The sequence below is a fragment of the Meleagris gallopavo genome, chromosome 1 (assembly GCF_905368555.1).
Source record: "Meleagris gallopavo chromosome 1, MGAL_WU_HG_1.1, whole genome shotgun sequence".
In the NCBI taxonomy this organism is placed as follows: domain Eukaryota; kingdom Metazoa; phylum Chordata; class Aves; order Galliformes; family Phasianidae; genus Meleagris; species Meleagris gallopavo.
Genome location: NC_139404.1, coordinates 165,783,025 through 165,803,572, shown reverse-complemented (window position 1 = coordinate 165,803,572; position 20,548 = coordinate 165,783,025). Strand labels below are relative to the sequence as shown.

Here is a 20,548-nt window from a genome sequence, read left to right as displayed (position 1 = left end):
GATATGCCTTTCTGTCCTTTACTAACACATCGTGTTGTAACCACATACAGCAGTAATCTCATACTTGTAACCCTTCTGCCTTCACTACCTTGTCTCACAAGTACAGTATCTCTGTCCTTTCTCTACAGCAGCGACTCTTCAAAACAGAATTTTGTGACTTTATCAGATATTGGGCAAATAGATCAAGAGAGGAAAATTACCACTTTATATATATATGTGTATATATATATATAGTTTTATGTCTTTTTGTATGTTGTTATCATTTTAAAGTACTTTTTTCCCCACTGTCCTTTGTGTGATGCAACATTGTATGCTTGCTTAACAAATTAAATGTTAGTACTGTTGTCATTACAAAGGACTGCAAAGATAGCATAGTTTTCTCATAGTATCCCTTTGTATGAAAGCTTCATGTTTGATAAATGACTGTTTCCTGATGCTGCAGTAATGTCAGTGTCACCTGTAGGTTATGGATAGGGGCACTGAAGCATCAAAATGTAAAGCAACACGGTGAAGGTCAAACAGGGGAGCTGGCAGGAGGTTCTGGTTCTGTTTTCTGTTCCTGTGCCACACTCTCAGGATGGCCTTGACTTTGCTTATTTGATCCCCCTTTGCTTCGAAGGGGGTAGCAGCTGGGATACAAAATATGTCAGTAAGCTTAATGTTTCTTTCAGTGTATGAAAGATCTTATTCTGTTCTGCACAGAACGTTCCAAATGTGGGGAAAAATGTGTGACTTACTGGTAGAGAGAAAGTTTATAAACTTGAATGTAGTATGTCACTTTCTCCTTGCTTTCAAGTATTTGGAACACGCAGTGTGTGATTCTGCTTGGTCATTTGAAGAGCAGTCATGTTTCTTTTAATAACTAAAGCTTTGTTTCTGCTTCACTGTCACCACTAACACTTAAGAATAATGCTGATTTATTACTAAATTTTTTTCCCATTAGAATATTAAAAAGGTCAAAGGATAGATCTTGCTTTTCATTTGCCTGATACATTTGGCATTCAACATTTAATAAATATGTTTTGAAAAAAGAAACACCTTACAACAACAACAACAACAACAAAAAGAGGGAGGCAAACCCCTTACCCTCCCGCCAAAACAAACGAGAAAAGCATTCTTCAGAAGTTTCTCTTGATAGCTCTTGGCCAGGCACAGAAAAAGCTGTTTCACTTGCATAATAAAACTGTTGTTATTTTTATGCTATTTAACATGACAGAATTTTTTACAAATGTTGTACAGATATTTTAAATGCTGTCTATTGGCTTTGTGCAAGTCAAGCTAATGCTGATTCCACGTCAGTTCAGTTTAAGCAGTATCTGTGTTCGGGTACTTGGGGCATATTGGTGGTGTGACTGCAAGCATTCAGCCTTCCCTGCTGGTGAAGTCTTTTGTCTGGTTTGCAGACAGTTTGGCTGGATGCAGCACATTGTACTGCCTTCCTGTCTTGCTCCTCCTATTTCATACCTGCCTGAAGAAAGTCTTCATCTTGTTAATGGTTTTATCTGACCGTAATGCCTCCTGTAGTTCAGAGCATTACCAGGCAGTAGGAAAACTTGTCTCTGAAGTGTAAAAAAAAAAAAAAAAAAAAAAAAAAAAAAAAAAAAAAAAAGCCTCTTAAAGGGAGCATGCATACACTTTGCATACACTTTCAGCATTAATGCTGCTGCTTGCAGAATGAGTTTTCATCTTTCTGTTAAAAACAGCCGGTATAATTTTGCATATAAAGCTTTCCTGATAAGCTTAAGAATAAAGTAATAGAGCTGCCTGTCTTTCAGGCATCTAAAGTTAAGGAGAAGCCAATAAGGAAAGATGTGCATGTAAATAAGCCTTCCCATGAGGAATTTTGCCCTCTTTCTCTTCTAACTGGCTTTTTGTTAGTTGCTTGGCAGCTTTCCTGTTTGTCTTACAGCATTGTCAGGATCAGTGGTTTTGTAGTGTTTTTCTCTTGCCCGCCTGAACTTCTGCAGTCTGAATCCTTACTCTAGATTTAAAAAACAAACTGAAACTCCAATAGTAGTAGATTAAAAAAAAAAAAAGCATAGATTTTGAAAAGTACAAATGCTGTTGTACAGGAGACTGAAAGCAGGATGTCTAATGAGCGTTCAGTTATGTATGTTATGTACTAATCTGCCTATGCACACCCACGTGCATGCATACACCCACTATTTTCTCTTCTAGTGGTGCTGTAATACGTGCCTGTTCCAGGGGGCTGTTCCTGGCACTGGAAGATAGTACAGAAGCAAACAAGAATATGCAAAACTTATGTTTCCTAACCAAGCTGCTCTGTCTAGAAAACTGAACTTGCGGGAAGTAATGATGTTCAAATCATTTACCAGCTTTACATTTGAAATGATGAAATTCAGCATTTGAAATATGGGCCCCACACAGAGTGCTATTTCATTAGAGATATTTTTTTCCCACTTAATAGTTTTCTTTCAGTGTACAGTGGTAATACTGTGGAGCCTTTTATGTGAATGGTTCTACCAGTTGCGCTGCAGACTTGTGATGTTAAACTGTAGAATAAAATGGTGTCTTCCTGTTGAAACTCATCAGTGTGCATTAGTTGGAATAGCAAAAAGCCCCCTTTTGTAAGGGAGAAAAACAATGTGCAAGAGGAGGCCATTTCTTAAAATTAAACTTGTGGTGCACCTGAACGCAAAATTAGCCAGCTGACCAACTTGTTTTTCTGGGTATTAAACCAGAATATCTGAAAACAGTCACAACTTCCTGAGTAACTACTTCTTTAATAAAATGAGACTGAAAATGTCTTAAACTTTTGTCTCTCTTGTGTTTTATGTTAAGATGTTTGGTGGAAGGAAGTGTGCGGAACAACTGGTTGATTACCTTCAATCCAGTGTTCTCCTAAAGCTGAAAAAATAAAATATAATAATAAAAAGAAAGATACCAACCAACCAAGCAGACAAAAAACAAAAAGCAGAAGAGCACAACAACAGAACCCTCAGGCTGTAGCATTTTTCTTTCCTGTGATTTCCTGATGACTTTTGTAATCTTAAAGCAAGACTGAATACTCTTAATAAGTTAACTTCTTTCTTCCCCACCCCTTTCCACATGGGAAAGGTATTCAGGTTGAAATAACTTCATTTTTTTCCTACTCCAAATAAAAAAGGAAAAACAAACAACAATTATATATAAAACAAAGTATTATATGTATCTAGAGAGTATGTGAACTACATTCAATGCAAGTTCTGCTTTCTCCTTCAGCCATCAGATTTTCCTGAGAATTATTGTTCTTGAGAAACAATATTACTAGTATACTATCTATAATCTCTTTTGCGTTTTAAATCAATGTTCAGTTTTGTAAATCTGGATCCTTTCTTCCATACCTGAAGTGCCATTAAAAATTTAAGCTTTGGATTGCCACTTTAATGTTGGAAGATGGTTTGGAATGCTTCAGAGAATTTTGGTAGTCCAAAGAAATTCTGTTCCTAAAATGGGAGGAAAAAAAAATTACCTTGACTTATGACTTTCACAGAAATCAGAGGTTTTAGAGATGATATAGTTTTGCACTCAGGGAAACTAGCTTGTTTGTATTTGTATGCTGAGTATTTTTTTGATCCTTGTTAGTGCTGAAAGAAGCAGCACGCTAGTTTTGTATCTTTCCTCTAATACTGAGTGATCTTATTTACAACTGCATGATGAATTAAATACATTTAGCGATGAGAACAGTCACTGGTCTTTTTCTTCTTAGATCTTAGGACACTTAACCTTGTGATGCTGTTTAAAGAATTAAATACAGATAACATTGCAAAGGAGGAAGTGGAAACAAATTACTGTGTTTCAAATGAGCACGGGTTGCAAATGAAATCTTACTAATTTAAATATTTTTATATGCATAAGGTGAGGGAGAAACTTTACCAATTATATATTACATGACAGAGGAGATTTGGGAGAAACAACCATTTTTAAAGGGAAATAATTCAGGCTGGAAAAAGAAGCAAATGCAATTTTTTTGAAATACAAATATTAGGTATAACTTCTAATCAGCTAAAATAGCATTTGTAGGTCTTTATTACTTTAATGTAAATGCTTAGCTACACATCCAGTACTTTCATACAACCATTTCACAGAAGTACATGTAATTAAAGCTAATAGTCATCACAGAAGTGCCAAACACAATATCAAGCTAGACTTGTACAAAGAGGAAATTTTCTTCAACTGAAAGATCATTTGAAGGAGCTGCTATGTCCCCTTTGCCTCAGAACTTGTTAAACACAAGAATTGTTCTGTTTTAACCAATGGGGAATAAATCAACTTCTATAGTAGAAAGTGATAAAATAATAAAGATAGCTTGAAAAGTACAGAGTACCCACTCTCCCTTCCCTCATCACAGTAATGCCTTTAACAGAAAAAACACAGTTGTATGACTGGTAGAGTTCATCCAATATTTTAAAACTAAATAGTAAAAGAATTATATTATTGCAAGATGGAAAACAGAGGAGGCCTCCAAGAGTATTCCTCTGGTACGTGGCCTTGTGATAGCTATTCTTTGGTAGCACTCCTACCAAGGTGCTGGGTGGATGGCAAATAGGTCAGATGATCAACACTTATGGACTTGCATCTGTCTTTGGAGTTGTGCTTCTGTGTAACTAGCTGCTGTTCTTCAGTAATTTTCTTCTGCAATAATTACGTTTATGTATTTATACAAATCAACGTAGCTTAGAATATGGAGGAGGCTAAAGTCATTTGAAAAGACACAATCTGAATTACGGTGAAGCACATTTGTATGACGATCAGAAAAAATAGATTTGTTGGAGCTAGGACCACCTGTAGCTGATGTAGAGTGGTCACTGAGCCGTGACATAGTGCCATATATACATACAATTAAATCTGTCTTGGTGTTCTGAAAGAGAGTTTGTTTTTTTTTAATGCTTAAGCCCATTAGAACTGAATAATTTGTTTTCATCCTTATCGCTTCTATTGAGAGATTTAGATCTCTCTTTATATGCTAATAACAAATATAATTTTAAAATACCCTTTTAAAATAATCCCACAGAACTGGTTATATTAAGTTTCTGTATTATACAGGTCACCAGAAAGGCCTACTGGAGATCTCCGGGAAAGAATGAAGAACAAACGTCAAGATGTTGAGGCTGAGCCACAGAAACGAAGCACAGAGGAATCGTCCTCTCCTGTTAGGGTAAGAATGGAGTTTGCAGAGCTCCAGAATCCCTCAGTAGCAATTGGGCGGTGCGTCCTAGAAGCCTGTTTACGGTGACTTGTAATGTTTGAAATGTTTAACAAGTAGCTCATTTTGTACAATAGCACGCGGCATAATTCAATGTGAAGTGTCTTAACAGTTGTATTACTTTGCAGGGTTTTTTTTTTTTTTTTGGCATTTTTGGCATCTTTTGGTTCCCAACGATTTTATAAATCCCACAGACTAAATTATGTTATAAATACTGATAAACCGGTATTTAATAACAGTGCAGATTCTTTATTTCCAAGAAAACATATTAAATGCTGTTTGAATCATCCATTGTTTTTCCCCCTGACATTTATTGATATCCATTGTTTTCATGCATCCCTACTCCAGTTGTTCATCTCAAATTTGCTTTTGATGAGACAGTGCAGTTACTGTTGTGCTGGTTCATTTCATCTTCCTCCTCACATATTCATCAGCCATCCCAACTGCTCACTTTTGGGTTTTGCAACAAATTAATTCATCATCACTCTCATTTTCTATGCATCTTTCTGCAAACAACCCCCTACAATATCAGAATTTACTTCAAAATTGTGTTACCTATTTCTGCACTGATGTTAAAACAGGGGCAGAACTGGTAGCATTATCCTGCAGCCTCTGTAACAGTAGCATCAGTGTATTCTTGCATTATGTTTTTTAAGACTAATTTCATATAGATATTGGTTAAAAAATTTTCTTTATGAAAAATCAGTTTTGCTTCTGCAGGTATTAACAGCTTTCTTTTTTTTTTTTTTCCTCTGGGTCTGTTCCTACTTGCTGTGTACAATGAATTTTTCTGTGAGGTGTAAATAAATCAACAGCAGCTGCTATAATTAAATTAACAGAACGGCTTATCTTCCAATCATGTTTTCAGTTGCTGTTAATTTGTGTAAACTTTCAGTCTTTTTATTCTTTTACTTAAATGTGTTTCTTTTATTTTCTGGTAGTTTGAATAAACTGTTTAGTTATGAAGCACATGGTTGGTGGGAAAAGTGTTTTTTTTTTTTTTTTCCAACCATTATTAAAAATTTACTGTAACTTCTCTCTTGGTACAACTCTTAATTTTGATGTAATTCTTGCTTTTGATTAGTTAACTGTTTTTTTATAGTATTCTATTCATGCAATAATAAAATACTCTTAATGAACTAAACCCCAAATAAACGTGAACTGGAATCAAAAGGAGTTTGAGAATTAGTGGATATGTTAAATACCGAGGAGTTGTTCACAGGTGTTAAGCACACTGCAGAGAAATATGCTTCAATCTTATAAAACACAAGGTTGAGAAAACCACTGAATTTTTATGTTAATGGCACAGAGGCAACGGTGGAAAATAAGAGAGATCCAAAGAAAATATTCAGGAGAAAATAAATGCAGAGAGATAGTCATCACGAGTTGCATTGCAGAGAACCAGGATGTCCAAAAGAACAGAAGACTGAAGTGACTGAACTGCTTACAAAATTCTTGCTCCATCATTAGAGTCGTTGTTATGGTGGAGATCTAGCCATTGACATTTTCATCTCTTACTAAAGCTTCTTAATTTTACTTGGAAGTAATGGAAGGTAGCTTGCTCCATAAAAAGTTTCATAATTACGTGGTTTATTTTTCTTTTTAAATAAAGAAGAAAGAGCATTATTCCTGCAGTCAAAATTTGTGTTTCGCTGATCTACTAGCATTGAAACTTGAACAGAGAATAGTGGCTAAAAGAACTGGTATAAGTGAAATCTTAAATAGCTTCTTTTGAAACAAAGCTTCTGAAGACTAGATCGAAGAATAACAAATCCAATATTGCCAAATATAAAAACCAGCTAAGGGGAAAAATTCAAATCAATTTCAAATGATGAAGTTACAGAGGGTGCAATGATGCTTCATCTAAAGAGCAAGTACTTTAAGAATGTGGAAAAAAATGTTGGGCATCCCAAATGTCAAACTTTGCAGAAGATATGGGAACGCTAACTGAAATTAATAAAGTCTGAGGAATGCCATAGGGACTGGGGAAAAGATTTTTGACAGTACAATGGTGGATGAAATGTGGTATTGGCGAGTGCCATGCAGTGCACAGCAAGGGAAGTATTTAATACAAAGAAGTCATGAATAAATATTTTGAAAATTACTGAAATCATCCAGTAGGAAAATAAGTTATTGTGGACAGCTCAATGAAATCATCTATTCAAAGTGCAGTCACAGTTGCAGATACAAGAACTCAGGTATATAAAAATGGAATAGAAAATGATTAATATTGTGTGTAGGAATTAATGGTTCAGTTTTATTTGAAATACTGTTTCATTATGATCACCTGTATGCGAGACAATACAGTCAAAGGTCTTTCGGAAGTGGGCAAGGAGTGGGAAGGAGACTGGAGAATAGAAGAAAGGAGATGTTGCGAATGCATATAATGTATGATTGAGAGAATGTAAACTAGGTGCGTCTTATTCATACTTTGTCCTAGTAGAAACAATGGCAAATTTGAAGGGGAAATGCTATTTACATTATATATTATAGTTCTTCCTGCTAGGAGATACACTCAAAAACCTGAATAGGTTCCACAGGAAGTTGAGGCAGTGTAACTAGCATGAAGTCTTCCCTAAGAAAAGAGTTTTCATGTTGTTTGGAGACATAAGATAACCAGTAAAATCTGTATGCATTTAGAAAGAAAATTCCTATATGGGCAGCTTATAAAATATATCCTTTATTATTTCTTCATGTCTTGTACTATTATTTTCAGAGGCAATCTTCTATATTACTTGGATAACCACAGTGATCTCAAGGGTTTTCTTGATTCTTAGGTTTATGTTGAGAATTATTTCAGTTCTGCGTGGCAGTGTGTCAAATATGGTACAAAGATTTAGGAAGGATTCTTGTTATTACCTTATTTAGTTGGAAATTCTGATATTGAGTGTTGAGTTTTTCTCTAAATCACGAGAAGGTAGTTGCACTAGAGTATTTGAAGTGTTATGTAAAGCAACTTCTGGGAGATCTGTGTCATTTGGGAAACAGTGGGGAGAACTTAATTTTCATTTAGGAAAGGTTTTTGTAAAGAATGTGTATCGTGTGTTTCATATCTATGCTTTTTGTCACTGGCTTTTGAATACTTACACTGGAAATGCAAGTCAGCATTGTCCTCCATCTCCGAAATGGAATCGATACCTGTTCATTTCGGGGAAGCTTCATTTTCTTGTATGTGTATGTTGTATAGTAGTAGTTTTCAATATGAAGATATTATGTATAGAATAAAACAGTATTGTACTTAACCAAAAGATTATATAGTTCTATACATGAAAGCTTGTTCTAGAATTAAAGCAATAGGCGCTTCTGAACTAATTTGTAGTGCTGCTGTACATATGTATAGTGACAAGGCTGAAACTGAAGCTTCTGCCTTGTAAGAATTGTAGATGGTAAGAGCCTTTTAAGTGTTCTCTCTGTCAGCATTGGCAAAATACCACTTAATGACTAGAGGCATGTTTTGCAGACTGAGTGAGTCCTTTAGTGCTTGGCCATGGTCCTTTGGCTGTAGTGGGAACTTCAAGTAGACCTCAAGTCTTGTGCTGTAGAGTGCCAATTATGTCTTAGGAAGTGTGAACTTCAACTTCAGTAGATGTTAAATTCAATAAAATCTCATAGCATTCAGTTGTAATGTGTTTGCTTTTTTTTCTTGAGTAGCATTTTTCCTGAAATTCAACATTAAATAGTAATCATCTACTTAACACATGTGAATAGTTCAACTTTGAGCGTATACCTGAAAACAGCATAGACAAGGTCTTCTAAATTATTGTCTACGCTTAGGGAACGATAGAATCACCAAGTTTGGAAAAGAACTCCAAGGTCATCCGGTCCAATCATCCACCTACCACCAATATTTCCCACTAAACCTTGTCTCTCAGTACAGCATGTAAACATTTCTTCAACACCTCCAAGGATGGTGACTCCACCACCTCCCTGGGCAGCCTGTGCCACTGCCTCACCACTCTTTTGGAGAAGAAATTTTTCCACATATCCAACCTGAACCTCCCCTGACGCAACTTAAGGCCATTTTTTTTTTCTTTTTTTAATTAAATACTCTAAAGGTTTAATGCTTCTCTTCCAGTAAATGGAATTTTTTTTTCAGAATCTGCAGAAAAGTAGTTTGCAGATGTGTCAGAAGTGGATTATAGTACTTTCAACTTCAAATGAAAGGCATACTTTTGTCCTTTAGGAGATTGATTTACTTTATTCTTGCTTTGTAAAGGAAAGAGAAAAAATGATGTAAACTACAGGAGTGCCATATAAGGATATGAATGAATTATTTACTTATTAACTAGTGTCACTCATAGTATGAGGGAATGAAATTCATTGTAAGTAAAACAACTACCATAAAAGGAATATATTGAAGACTTTTCCATGAGAAAATGTGAATGTGTTTTAAACCGTCATAACTTAAATGCTTCAACTGTGTGCCCTGGGAAAATACACTCAGTTTTTAAGCTCAGATTTATTTTCTTTTCACGATGCAGTGCTACCAGAATATTTTCTCCTGACAAATAAACTCAAGTTGCTTAGCATATTGACGGGCTCAGATACAGTTGTGCTGACTTGTGAAATAGCATGCTTACGTAAAACTTGTCTGTTCCCTTCCCCTCCATTCAGTAATTAATAAAATTCCTTATGTAGATGATTTTGTTCTCGGTTCTTTTTTAGAAGTATGACTGTCCCACTGTTGCCACTACTCAATCTGTCCAGTGAAAGGGAAAAATAAAAGCTGTTTCAGTATGTTGGGTTGGGTTTTAAAGTTTGGAGATGTAGGTGAGATACATACCGGTTCTGGATGGTTGCTAACTTGGACTTTTAAAACATTCTTAAAACATTCTGATTAAACTACAGGTTCTTTGTTGGCATGTTGCTTTGTGAATTGGCCTAGAGATGTTTTTTAAAGTTAGTATCTCTGAGGGGTATCCTAACATGCGTGCTGCAGTTTGTTAGTACCGAATAGTGTTGAATTAATAGAATTCTGTGTTTTTAAGAATTAATGTCTATTATTGTGATTGTAAGAATAAGTTGGATTATATAGCAAAAATAAGCATTTTAGTAGAACAAATTCAGCCTTCAGGGAAAGCTAGAAAAACAAAAGTGCTTTAAGCAAAAAAAGAATTGCTGAAGGAGAGACTTGTTGATAAAGCTGCAAACTTGAATCTCATGAGTCAATTTTTTTTTGTTGTTAATTTTTCAAGTAAGTTGCTTTGGAGCTTAGTATGGTTTTTGCACTTAGACTGGAATGCCTTTGGTCCATGTTGTGTTGATGTTGGAAATCAGTGTGACCTGGTAGGTTAGGACTGTGCGCATCCTTTTAGAGAACCTGTCGTAAAGTGATGAAAATCTCTCTTTTCCTCGCTTTAGAAAGCTTTAAATTACGCTTGACACAAGGTAGTTCCTTAATGAGAAGTTCCTCTGTATTATTTAGTAAATGCTCAGTTTTTCAAAACCTTTACGGCTTTGAATATGACATACTTAATGCATCAACATGAAAGGTTTGAAGATAACTGTGCATTGAAGTATTTTTCAGTTTACTAGGGAAAATAAACGCAGTACTTACTCTGTCATTGTTTATGTAATTAGGCTGGAGTTTGACATTGTTAAAGAGGTAAAGGAATAGTTTAATTGTACTGACTTAGGAGTGACTCTCCGTGATACTGTATTATTTCCTCACTGTGTCTCTAAGGTGGGTGTTAAGGGTTTAAATGAAGTAATGGGCTAAGTCCCAATAGGGAATAGCTAGTGAAATTCTCAGGCATCTCCTTTTCCTTCACATAAGGGATCCAACGTACCAGCGCTGAAGAATCCCCAAAAGACAAAAGAAAGCACTGTGGGAGGTGAGAAGAAAAGGGGAGTGGGGCAGGCATTCATTAATTGCTCTTTCTGGTTTCCTGTACAATAAATTAGTCTTTTATGCTTGGATATTCTTTTTATTATTATTATTATATTATTGCATACAGCTAAAAGAATTTGTCTTGTACTTGGCTTGAGTCCAGATAGATTATTTACAGTGTGGATACAGTAGAGGCAGTGATGCTTTACTACTGGAATTCAGGGGGGTGAGGAAAGCTGCACAGGTCCAGTTGTCTTTTGAAACTGTTTCCTTCAAGAACAGTCTCTGACAGCCTTAGGTATCCATAGGACCATTATGGTCCTATATACCACGTGCTGTTTAGCCAAATGTGAAGTGAGTGCTACTGCGATAGGCTTGTCCTATAACACTGGGCCAATGAGCAAAGATAAAGCTTTCAAGAAAACCTCATTCCAGTGTGTTGCTTTTGTTTCGTTGTTTTGTTTTTTTTTTCCCTTCCTTCTGCGAGCCTCTCTCTTTTCCCTCCCCACGTTGTTTATCCTCCCAAGTTAAGTGGTTCAGCTTCTCCAAAGGTCATCTTCCTTTCATATGACATTCTTCTTTACAGCTGAGAACTCTTAATGCTGTTAAATTCACGGTTTTAAGAACCTGATCTGTTCTTTTGATTCCTATTTTAAACTTGATTTTCTGGCACATGCTTGATTCTTGCCCTGCCTGTAAACCTTCTTATTTGACAAATCCCTTTTTCTCTCTTTTCCCAATCTGCTATTTGCATACTGATTATATGAAATTGCATTAGAATATTTTGGCTGTGGATTCTCTGCTTATTTGAAAAGGTATATGGTCAACAGGCTAAAGGGGAAAATGCTTTTTGTGCTATAAAAAAGGAACAGCCTAAATACCATGTAAAATGTACCTGCTTCTTCAGGCTTCTTTTAAAAATGAAATTGTTTACTCTAATGCAGTGTTTTTCCCTTATAGAAAGAGTCTTCACGAGGAAGACATAGAGAAAAGGAAGATATCAAAATTACAAAGGAGAGAACACCAGAAAGCGAAGAGGAAAATGGAGATTGGGAAGCAAATAGAGAAGGTAAGGGAATTTAAACTAATTGTCTCACTACCGTTCAAAGAATTGCAAGATCTGCAGGGCTGTATGTAAGGCAGAAATGGTTATGAAGAGTCAGTCTCTAAGCAGAGTACTTCTGTGCAGTAGCCACTGAGATTCATTACTGGAAGAGAGCAAAGGGGCAATCAGAGTTGGAGTGTTGTAATAGTAAAACCAACTTCTTTTAAAAAACTTGCTTTTTTGACTCCTCAGACAACAAGGAAGTTTGCTACTGTCTATTCTGTGCAGAGCCTTTTGTCTTTAGATTAATAGCAGAATCCAAGGTGATCTTGAAACTGGTCAGTGAGAAGAAAGCAGGACTCCTTTGAGGTCACCAGGGATGTTTTGTTTTTGCATAATGTTTGTCAACTATCTCATTATAAAGGGCTCAATTAAAATAACAACAGCTAAAGGTAGCATTTTATGAACTAGTCATGTTTTGTAAATGCTTGGAGAGTGTTAGGAGTTCTGCATTACAAGCATAGGGACTGTGGTTGAAGGTGATTTTCTTGTATTTGATGTTGATAATATTCATCTATTTACTAAGCAGACAGTCTAGGGAAAATCTATATTGCTTTCTCACTTCTCTATTTTCCATTTCCCTTCTGTTAGATACTGAAATGATGGCAGTGTCTTAAGATACTGAAATGATAGCAGTGTCTAATAGAGTGTGTTGTTCATGTGATTTTCCAAGCATTGGTGTTTCAGTGGTAGTTACAATATTGCAAGACAATAGAGAGGGGCTGGAGGGATTCTGATTCACCTTTGAGGATTCTTTCTACCAAAAGGTTGTGATCTCAAGCAAAGAAACAGTCCTTTTTCTGGAGAATGTGTAGCTCTTCTATAGAGAAGGATACTAGATATCAGTAGTTGTATTAGATACATGTCTACGTTGTGTCAACCCCAAACCTTTCCAAAATACACAAATGGTTCTGGATGCTTAGCACTTTTGCTTAATGTTTATGTTTAGCTGGAAGCTCTATATGCTAGAAACAAAATGCAGACAGTCACAGAGCCTTTCTAAACAAAATACATTGAATTAAACATTTGGGAGGGAGGAGGAAGATGTTATTCAACAAGGGAGGAGATGCATGATTGTCATTTAAATGAAGATGCCTAAAATTTACGTGGATCCATGTCTATCTCAAATTAGAAATCTTCAGATGATGAGGTTTACCTTTTCTGATACCTTGAAAATTATTTTAGTTAACCATATAAATGTAATTGTTATTTGATTAATGGTCAATTATCTAGTACTGTATTGTAATGTGGAAAATCAAGGTTTAGTAACTGTGGAAAATAAACGTTTAATAGTCCAAGTGGTCATTTGTGCTTCTGAAAAAAGTAAAAAACCCTGGAAATTTCTCAAATTCAGATACAATGAATCTATTAGCAGTGAAGTACACTATGAGTTATATTTGGGATGGTGCTCCTGCGTAAATTTCATTAAGTAGGTGGCCTTTCTATTGTTTGGGCTCTAGGTGTTGCAATTATTGTTTTCAAGACACTGTTGGAGTAGAATATGTGAAGATGTGTATTGACAGAAGTTGTCAGATGATTAAAAGAATAAGATTATAGAGGCTTTCCTTAAATGTAGTTCTAAGAGGTCTTAATGATAGTTTGTTCTGTTATTACCTTTATAACTCCTATGGAGTCCAAAAGAAATGTTGTGCTCAGTGAAGTCTTCCCTCTTTAACAAAACTACCCATAATATTATTTTCACTCCTTTCTAAACTGGAGTTTTCAGAGTGATTTAAAAAGCACTGTTGTATGACATATATAGAAATAGAACCCAAGTAAAAAAGTGCAACATAAAAACTTCTATTTCTATGTACGTATATGTATGTAATATGAATATCTTAATTCATACACATTGAGGTTTACAGCTTGAGAATTTTGAATTTTTAAAAATGATGTTAATCATAGGTGTAGTGTCTGTTGGATAAAGTAGAATTACTATCTTTTAACACTGAGTGTTATAGAAATGAATTGATGGAAGGGCTGTGTACAGTTTTCTGTAAGTCTTCTCATGCCTTCAAGATACATGAAAGAAATTAACAGACTGAAAATAATTATTGCAAAAACTTCTATGTAGTTCCTGTGTGTCAGAAGGGGAGTGAAAGCTAATGGATGTTTGATGGGATATCTTCTTTTCTGAAGGTTATTTTATCAAAGTGCTTTTTGAATATCAGGCTTAAGTAACCACAAACAAAATGAGGAAAGTAATCAGAGTGAGTAAAACTGCTTATTTTTTCAACAAGATATCAGTCGTGTGGCACGAAAGGTGTGATATGAAGTGCTGAGAACTTAATGAAAATAGAGAGTTTTTTTTTTAATGTGAAAGCCAAGTAGTAGTGATGTGAAAGAGATCGTGAAGACCATCCTTTTATTTTAAAGTGGGTTTGTAGATGTAATTGAACAAGCGTATCAATTGTTTTGTGGGATACCTTATTAAACAGAAAGCTCTAGTATAGAACATTACTATTTAAAACCACTTCATGTGAGATTTCCCAATTAAATAGGGCTCCACATATTTTTGATCTTTGTGAAAACACTCATTTCAGATATTTTTGTTACTTAAATATAAATGGTTTCCTGGGCTTCCCTTGCTACTTCGGATTAATAGTTTGCATAAGTTTCTAAAATAAGTGAAATCTTCTTAAAGATGTTTAGGTATTTTAAGGTGTGTGTGGTAATAACTGCATTTATTTCACGTTCATACAGATAATTTGAGGAGAGATTTGTTGATGCATTTAGGTAATCCTTGAAAGACACTAACATATTTATGTTTGGCATCTGGTGTGCTAAGTGATATTATTTATTTCATATGTAATCAGTTTGTTAATCTGTTTGCCTTTTTATTTTAAATAAAGACTCTGATAATGGAGATGTTAACTATGATTATGATCATGAGCTGTCTTTGGAAATGAAGCGCCAAAAGATTCAGAGAGAACTCATGAAGTTGGAACAGGAAAACATGGAGAAACGAGAGGAGATTGTCATTAAAAAGGAGGTTTGTATTCTGTAAATGCAAAATTTAAAAAAAATACTTCAGACTTCTTGTTTTCTGGAAGACCTGAGCTTCTGGACAAATACTCTGCTGTATTACACGAAAGTAAATAAGTGGCATGTGTATAACTCGACATTAATTGGATGTCACTTGCAGGTATCTGCTCAATCATATAGCACTATAGCCAAGTTTTCTTCTCAGTCAGTGAGAAACTGCAATTGAATGACTTGAAACCTTTAACAGAGATAATATGTAGAAGAAAACACAAGGCATAACTTACACAAAGGTCCTTTTCATGTACGAGGAAAGTAGAGTGACAGGTGCAAAGCTGTTACTAGGTTGCTGAAAACCGTTATATTTGGGAAGGTTTTTTTCTGTTTTTTTTTTGTTGTTGTTGTTGTTGTTGTTTTGTTTTGTTTTGTTTTTTTCTAATCTGATAGTCCATTGGAAAAACTTGGCTGCTAACTGAAATTGTTATGATTATAATCTTGTAGTAATACATTTTTCTAATGTATTACAGTGCATCATCTTCTCTTCCCTCATATTTTATGTCATCTTTTTTGAAATCTCTGGTTAGTTTATTTGAAGTAGATGTGTAAATGATTAAGGTCTCACATCTAGACTGTTACTTACATGTTTGATCTATATCAGCATATAGCAAAGCTTTTGAACATCAACATTTTATTATGTAATGTACTCTTTTCCTCAAGATTTCTCCAGAGGTGGTTAGGTCTAAATTATCACCATCGCCATCACCAAGAAAGTCTAGCAAGTCTCCAAAACGAAGGTCTAGTCCGAAGTCTTCCTCTTCGGCTAGTAAGAAAGAGAAGAAAGCATCTACTGTATCTTCCCCACTTTTGGATCAGCAAAGGTCAGTAGATGCATCTTGGGAGAATATGGAACTTTTGTTACTGAGGTTTTCATAATCGGTACAGTTTTTAATTTTCTTTCCTTTCTGAACTTCTCAAAATGATGCTTCCTGTCAGAGAGTAGAACAGAGATAGTGTTATTGACTTGTAGTATGTGGCAGCAGCTGCTTTATACGTTTATGTCAGTGATCATTTATATGAAAAAATAATGTAAAAGTTTTTGAACTGTGAGATACATATTTCAGAACAGGTGGATGCTTTGTGCTGAGTCAGGTAGTTAACTTTAAATCTAAGATATGAGTTCTTTAAGTTATTTTCTGTATGTGTGTGACGTGTGAAGAGTGGGGAGTCTAAGCAGACCAGATACTGCAGAGTTCTGATCTTGTGATACATGCAGTTCATGTGAGGACATTGCAACTGCAGAAAACAATTCTGTCTGAATGGGAGCAGTTTCTATTTTTGCTCACTTGTTTCAGAAATAAAAGGTTATAAATTGCAGAGCTCAATGTGAATTTGTACCCTTCAGTCAAGTTATTGAGCACTGCTTGCTAATGGAGTGGTGAATCCTATCCTAAAAGCTGCAAAGCCCTTTCCATTTTAACTTTTCCTGACAACATCCGGAAAGTCACTATTTGAAGTAGTTTGCACTCTTTTTAATTTATCTCTAGGAGTTCTAAAAGTAACCAGAGTAAAAAGAAAGGTCCTCGTACCCCAAGTCCTCCTCCTCCAGTACAAGAGGAAACTTCCTTAGGAAAAAAACACAAAGAAAAGCATAAGGGCAAAGAACGTTTAGATGAAAAGACAAGGGAGGTGAAAGAGAGAGGGCGTGACTTTGAAAGGCACAAAGAGAAAAAAGAGAAGCAGAGGTAAGTTATGTTACGTTATTAGCTTTTAAACTTAATGTAACCTTGCTTTTAAAGTTATCTTTTATAAAGCATCAAATTATACCTGCTTTACCAACAACCATTTTGGTACTGGTTAAGCATTTTAAATGTGCTACCTGGATTGATAGATAAACTGTAACATATTGGCAGGTTTAAGATACATAACAATAAGTTTCTCAAATGCTCTTTGGAAAATTTTATTATTATTCAGGACATTCATGAATGAAATAATTCATTTGCCAAAATCTTTATCAAGTCATTTGCTTGTCTGCTTGCCTGCTTTTCTGAAATCTTAGAGGACTAGTTATCTCTAGTTATCTTTCTGAATTGTTGGTGGCACCCTTAGACTTGGGTTGTTAGAAAGCATTTCTGAAGAAGTCTGTTGGAATTCTGCAGTGTCTTCAATTATGCATATGTATATCTCAAATGGTGGACTGATAGGACTATTCCCTTAGCCTTTTGAAGCATGGTTGTCATGTTGTGTCAACTTTAATAGTTGATAAATATAACATTTGCATTTTTAAGCCTTCTGTTGCCTTGATAAAAATAGAGTAGTACATATTTGTATGTGCTTGCTTTGGTAACTAGCACAGCAAAGACTTAGGAGTGGAAGACCACTAAATTGTGTATTTTTAATTGATAAAGTAAAAACTGATTTATTTTGAAATATATTATTTCACTTGTGTTTGCAAACTTAATTACTGGAAGGTTGTAAACCATAGAAAACTAAGGTAGTACTGGAAGGGTCAAGAGGCTCATGGATTTACTATAATCAAGTATTGCTGTGGTGACTGCAGCCTTTGATTTCAGTACTGGATTTTCATTGACCTTTGTTACCATAAAAATTAATGTGAAATCTTCATGAAGTGCAGTAAGTGAAATAATTGAAGGTTCAGACAGATCTTTCATTTGTTAGAAAATGCGATTAGTGTTTCCAAGTATCTGTGAACTTGAGTCTTCTTAAATAAAATACTAACATTACAGGCAACAAGATAAGTCTCCACTGATAGAAGTTTTGTTTCACCATTGACTGAAATATTAGGTAAAATTATAAGCCTGTTTTCATTTTACTATCTCATAGTTCTGAATTTTACAATTCATTGGTTAGTGAACATCTTGCACTCCGTAATTCTGCTAGCTTTAAGGTAATTTCATATTTGGAATTACAGATGGAATGAACTTAAGGGTAATTTTGGATCTTGTGAGTAAAAGTTCTCTCATAGAAATGCACTAAAGCCTTGTTATGCCTGTTGAACACACTGCTCTTTATGTTTCCCAGAGATCCTTCTGAAGGTTCCCATAGGCAGAAGCGTTCTCCCAGTCCTGCAGATCATTCTGGCAGTAATTCCTCCCCTTCCAGGGAATATTCACCTCCTGCTGCGAGGCGACGACAAGTCTCACGAGCCCCAGTGAAATCAACTACTCACAAGCATAACTTCTCACCCTCTCGCAGGTGAGTGTTGTGTTCAGCTGCATAGATTACTCCCATATTAGTTGTCATTGAGAAACTTCCTCCATTGCTTTGACTGCTTGTTCATAGACTTCTTGTCTATTTGTGGGTATGTGGTTGCATCAGAAAATGGAGTTCAGAGGCTTTTTTATGTTTTTGTTTGTTTGTGCAAGTACTACATGGAAAGTACTTGTCATGTCAGAAGCACAAGTCGTTGTGCAGGCTTCCATTCATCAGTTTCTCTCAGATATTTTGGCTTTACATGGAACTTCATAAGTCTGATATGAGACGTGCTCAATCCGTGATCGTTTAGGAACCTTTTTTCCTCTTCTTCTTCTCCCTCATTGGAAAGCAAAAAATGTGAGAAATGTATCTTGGAGCTGGAGAAGGAGCAGAATTTCAGCATTCTGAAATGGATATGATTATGCACTTACTAATCTTGGCTCTATCTTTCTTGAAAAGCAAGAGCAGCTAACTAAATAGTACAGTTTAAGGACCATTTCAGAGACCCTTCAGATAAGACACAATTTCTGCTGATTCTAGGCATCTTAGGAAAAAAATCTTTTCCACCCTGAGAAAAGTTACTACTTTTTTAAAAAAGGAAAGGGAGAAAGCTTCTTATTTGAGTCTTAAAGAATTTCTAAGTTATAGTTCAGAATGGTAGTACTAAATACTGTGTCCCTAATCTTTGTAATGGAATAGAAGGTATACTTATTTTCCACGCTTCTGTTTGGAAGGGTATGGGAAGGACACCAGATGGGCTTTATTTTTCTTGTTTCATCAGCATGAATATATGTGACATCTGTTGAGCTATCCTAAGAGTTGTGAGCAAGTTCTTGCTGCTGTGGTTACTCAGCTTATTAATCTAGGCATCGTTGATGGAGACTTTCTCCAAATTGGCCTGTTTATTGGAAAGGGAGTAGAGCATCCTATTTCCCCCTGCAGCTGCCAGTAGTAAGGATACTGAAGAACACCTCTGAAGCACCCCTTTCGCCACTTCTAGCCTATTACAGTGTTTTACTTCTCACTATTCATATGGGGATTCTATGCAGACATTTGAAGTATTGTGGAATGGAGTTAAGCAGGGAAAAAGTAGGCCTTCTGTTAGAGGGAAGGAAACATTCTGCTTGTTTCCAGTGAAAAGCAAATGTAAAGATGGTAAGTCATGAAATTAGATTCTCTTAGTTCTAGCTCTGACAGTGTTTTACTTTCTGAGCACTTTGGGAGCTTTACTACTGGTTCCAGGCCATCTGTTTCGATTGTACGCAACCATGTGAACAAATTACCATCTTAGTGGCATACAGAACTACATGTTCCCTCAGGAATCAGTCCTCTGCCCTCAGTAGTCAGGCCTTCCCTCTTGTGATAGCAATCTGCAACCAGTGTAAATATACACTTATGGAGACTGAGAAATTTGAGTTTACTGTTTCCTGCCATCCAGGAAGAATATTTACCTGTAGCATGAACAGGAGACCTTGAGGATTTATTTTTTTTTCAGACAAAAGAGGCTACACTTAAACATCCTGGATGTCAGACAGTCTGGAGATGTTCCAGGCATCCCTAATCTACAAAAATACATCAGCTGGATCCCGTGCAATTTTATATATTCAGATCAAGAGATGCAAATTCTTAGCCTGCTCTTGGGTACTACAAATAGTCTCTGGCATTGACCATCATAGATGCATCTTAGTGGGATAGTTTCCAGGCCTGACAGTATCTTTCTGCAAGCATATAGACTTGTAGACACAGTACACATTAAATCAAAAAACAGATGCAACCTGTTCCTCAGCCTTTTTCAGTTAAATATATTCAAAGGCTGATTTTATTTATTTTTCTGTCTCATCCCTTCCTTTCTGCCACCTTCCTGAGTGTTCTTCTAGTAGAGCTGATTGTCTCACTTCAATTTTTGTTTCAGCCTGTTCTGTAAAATATTTTCTTTGACTTCAAGGAAAAGTCATAGAGCATCCTTTAGTGAGTGTATCTGGTTCTATAGTTGATAATCAAGAGGTAGAATCACCATCTTCGTGAGTTTGCTCCTTTGATAATCAATATACCACTCCATGGGGCAGTTTTTTTGAGTCATTGACATTAACTAAGAGGCTGAAATGCTGATATTAATAGCAGATTCCCACCATGTTTTTTACCCAAAAAAGACTTCCATACAGACTTGGGTTCCTGTCTCAGGTCACCAGTGATTACACTTAGCATTCTGTTC

General features: G+C 35.7%; 1 protein-coding gene across 3 annotated transcripts in view; it reads left to right on the top strand.

Moving 5' to 3' along the window:
* Window positions 1-20,548, top strand: part of ZC3H13 (zinc finger CCCH-type containing 13) — a 45,346-nt gene that overhangs the window by 7,056 nt on the left and 17,742 nt on the right. For all 3 annotated transcript variants that reach the window (XM_085215828.1, XM_085215831.1, XM_085215829.1), the window contains exons 4-9: window positions 5,047-5,158; window positions 11,997-12,105; window positions 14,994-15,133; window positions 15,841-16,001; window positions 16,668-16,865; window positions 18,163-18,336. In XM_085215828.1, the coding sequence (XP_085071954.1) occupies window positions 5,047-5,158; window positions 11,997-12,105; window positions 14,994-15,133; window positions 15,841-16,001; window positions 16,668-16,865; window positions 18,163-18,336 (894 nt within the window). The remainder of the gene's footprint in view (window positions 1-5,046; window positions 5,159-11,996; window positions 12,106-14,993; window positions 15,134-15,840; window positions 16,002-16,667; window positions 16,866-18,162; window positions 18,337-20,548) is intronic.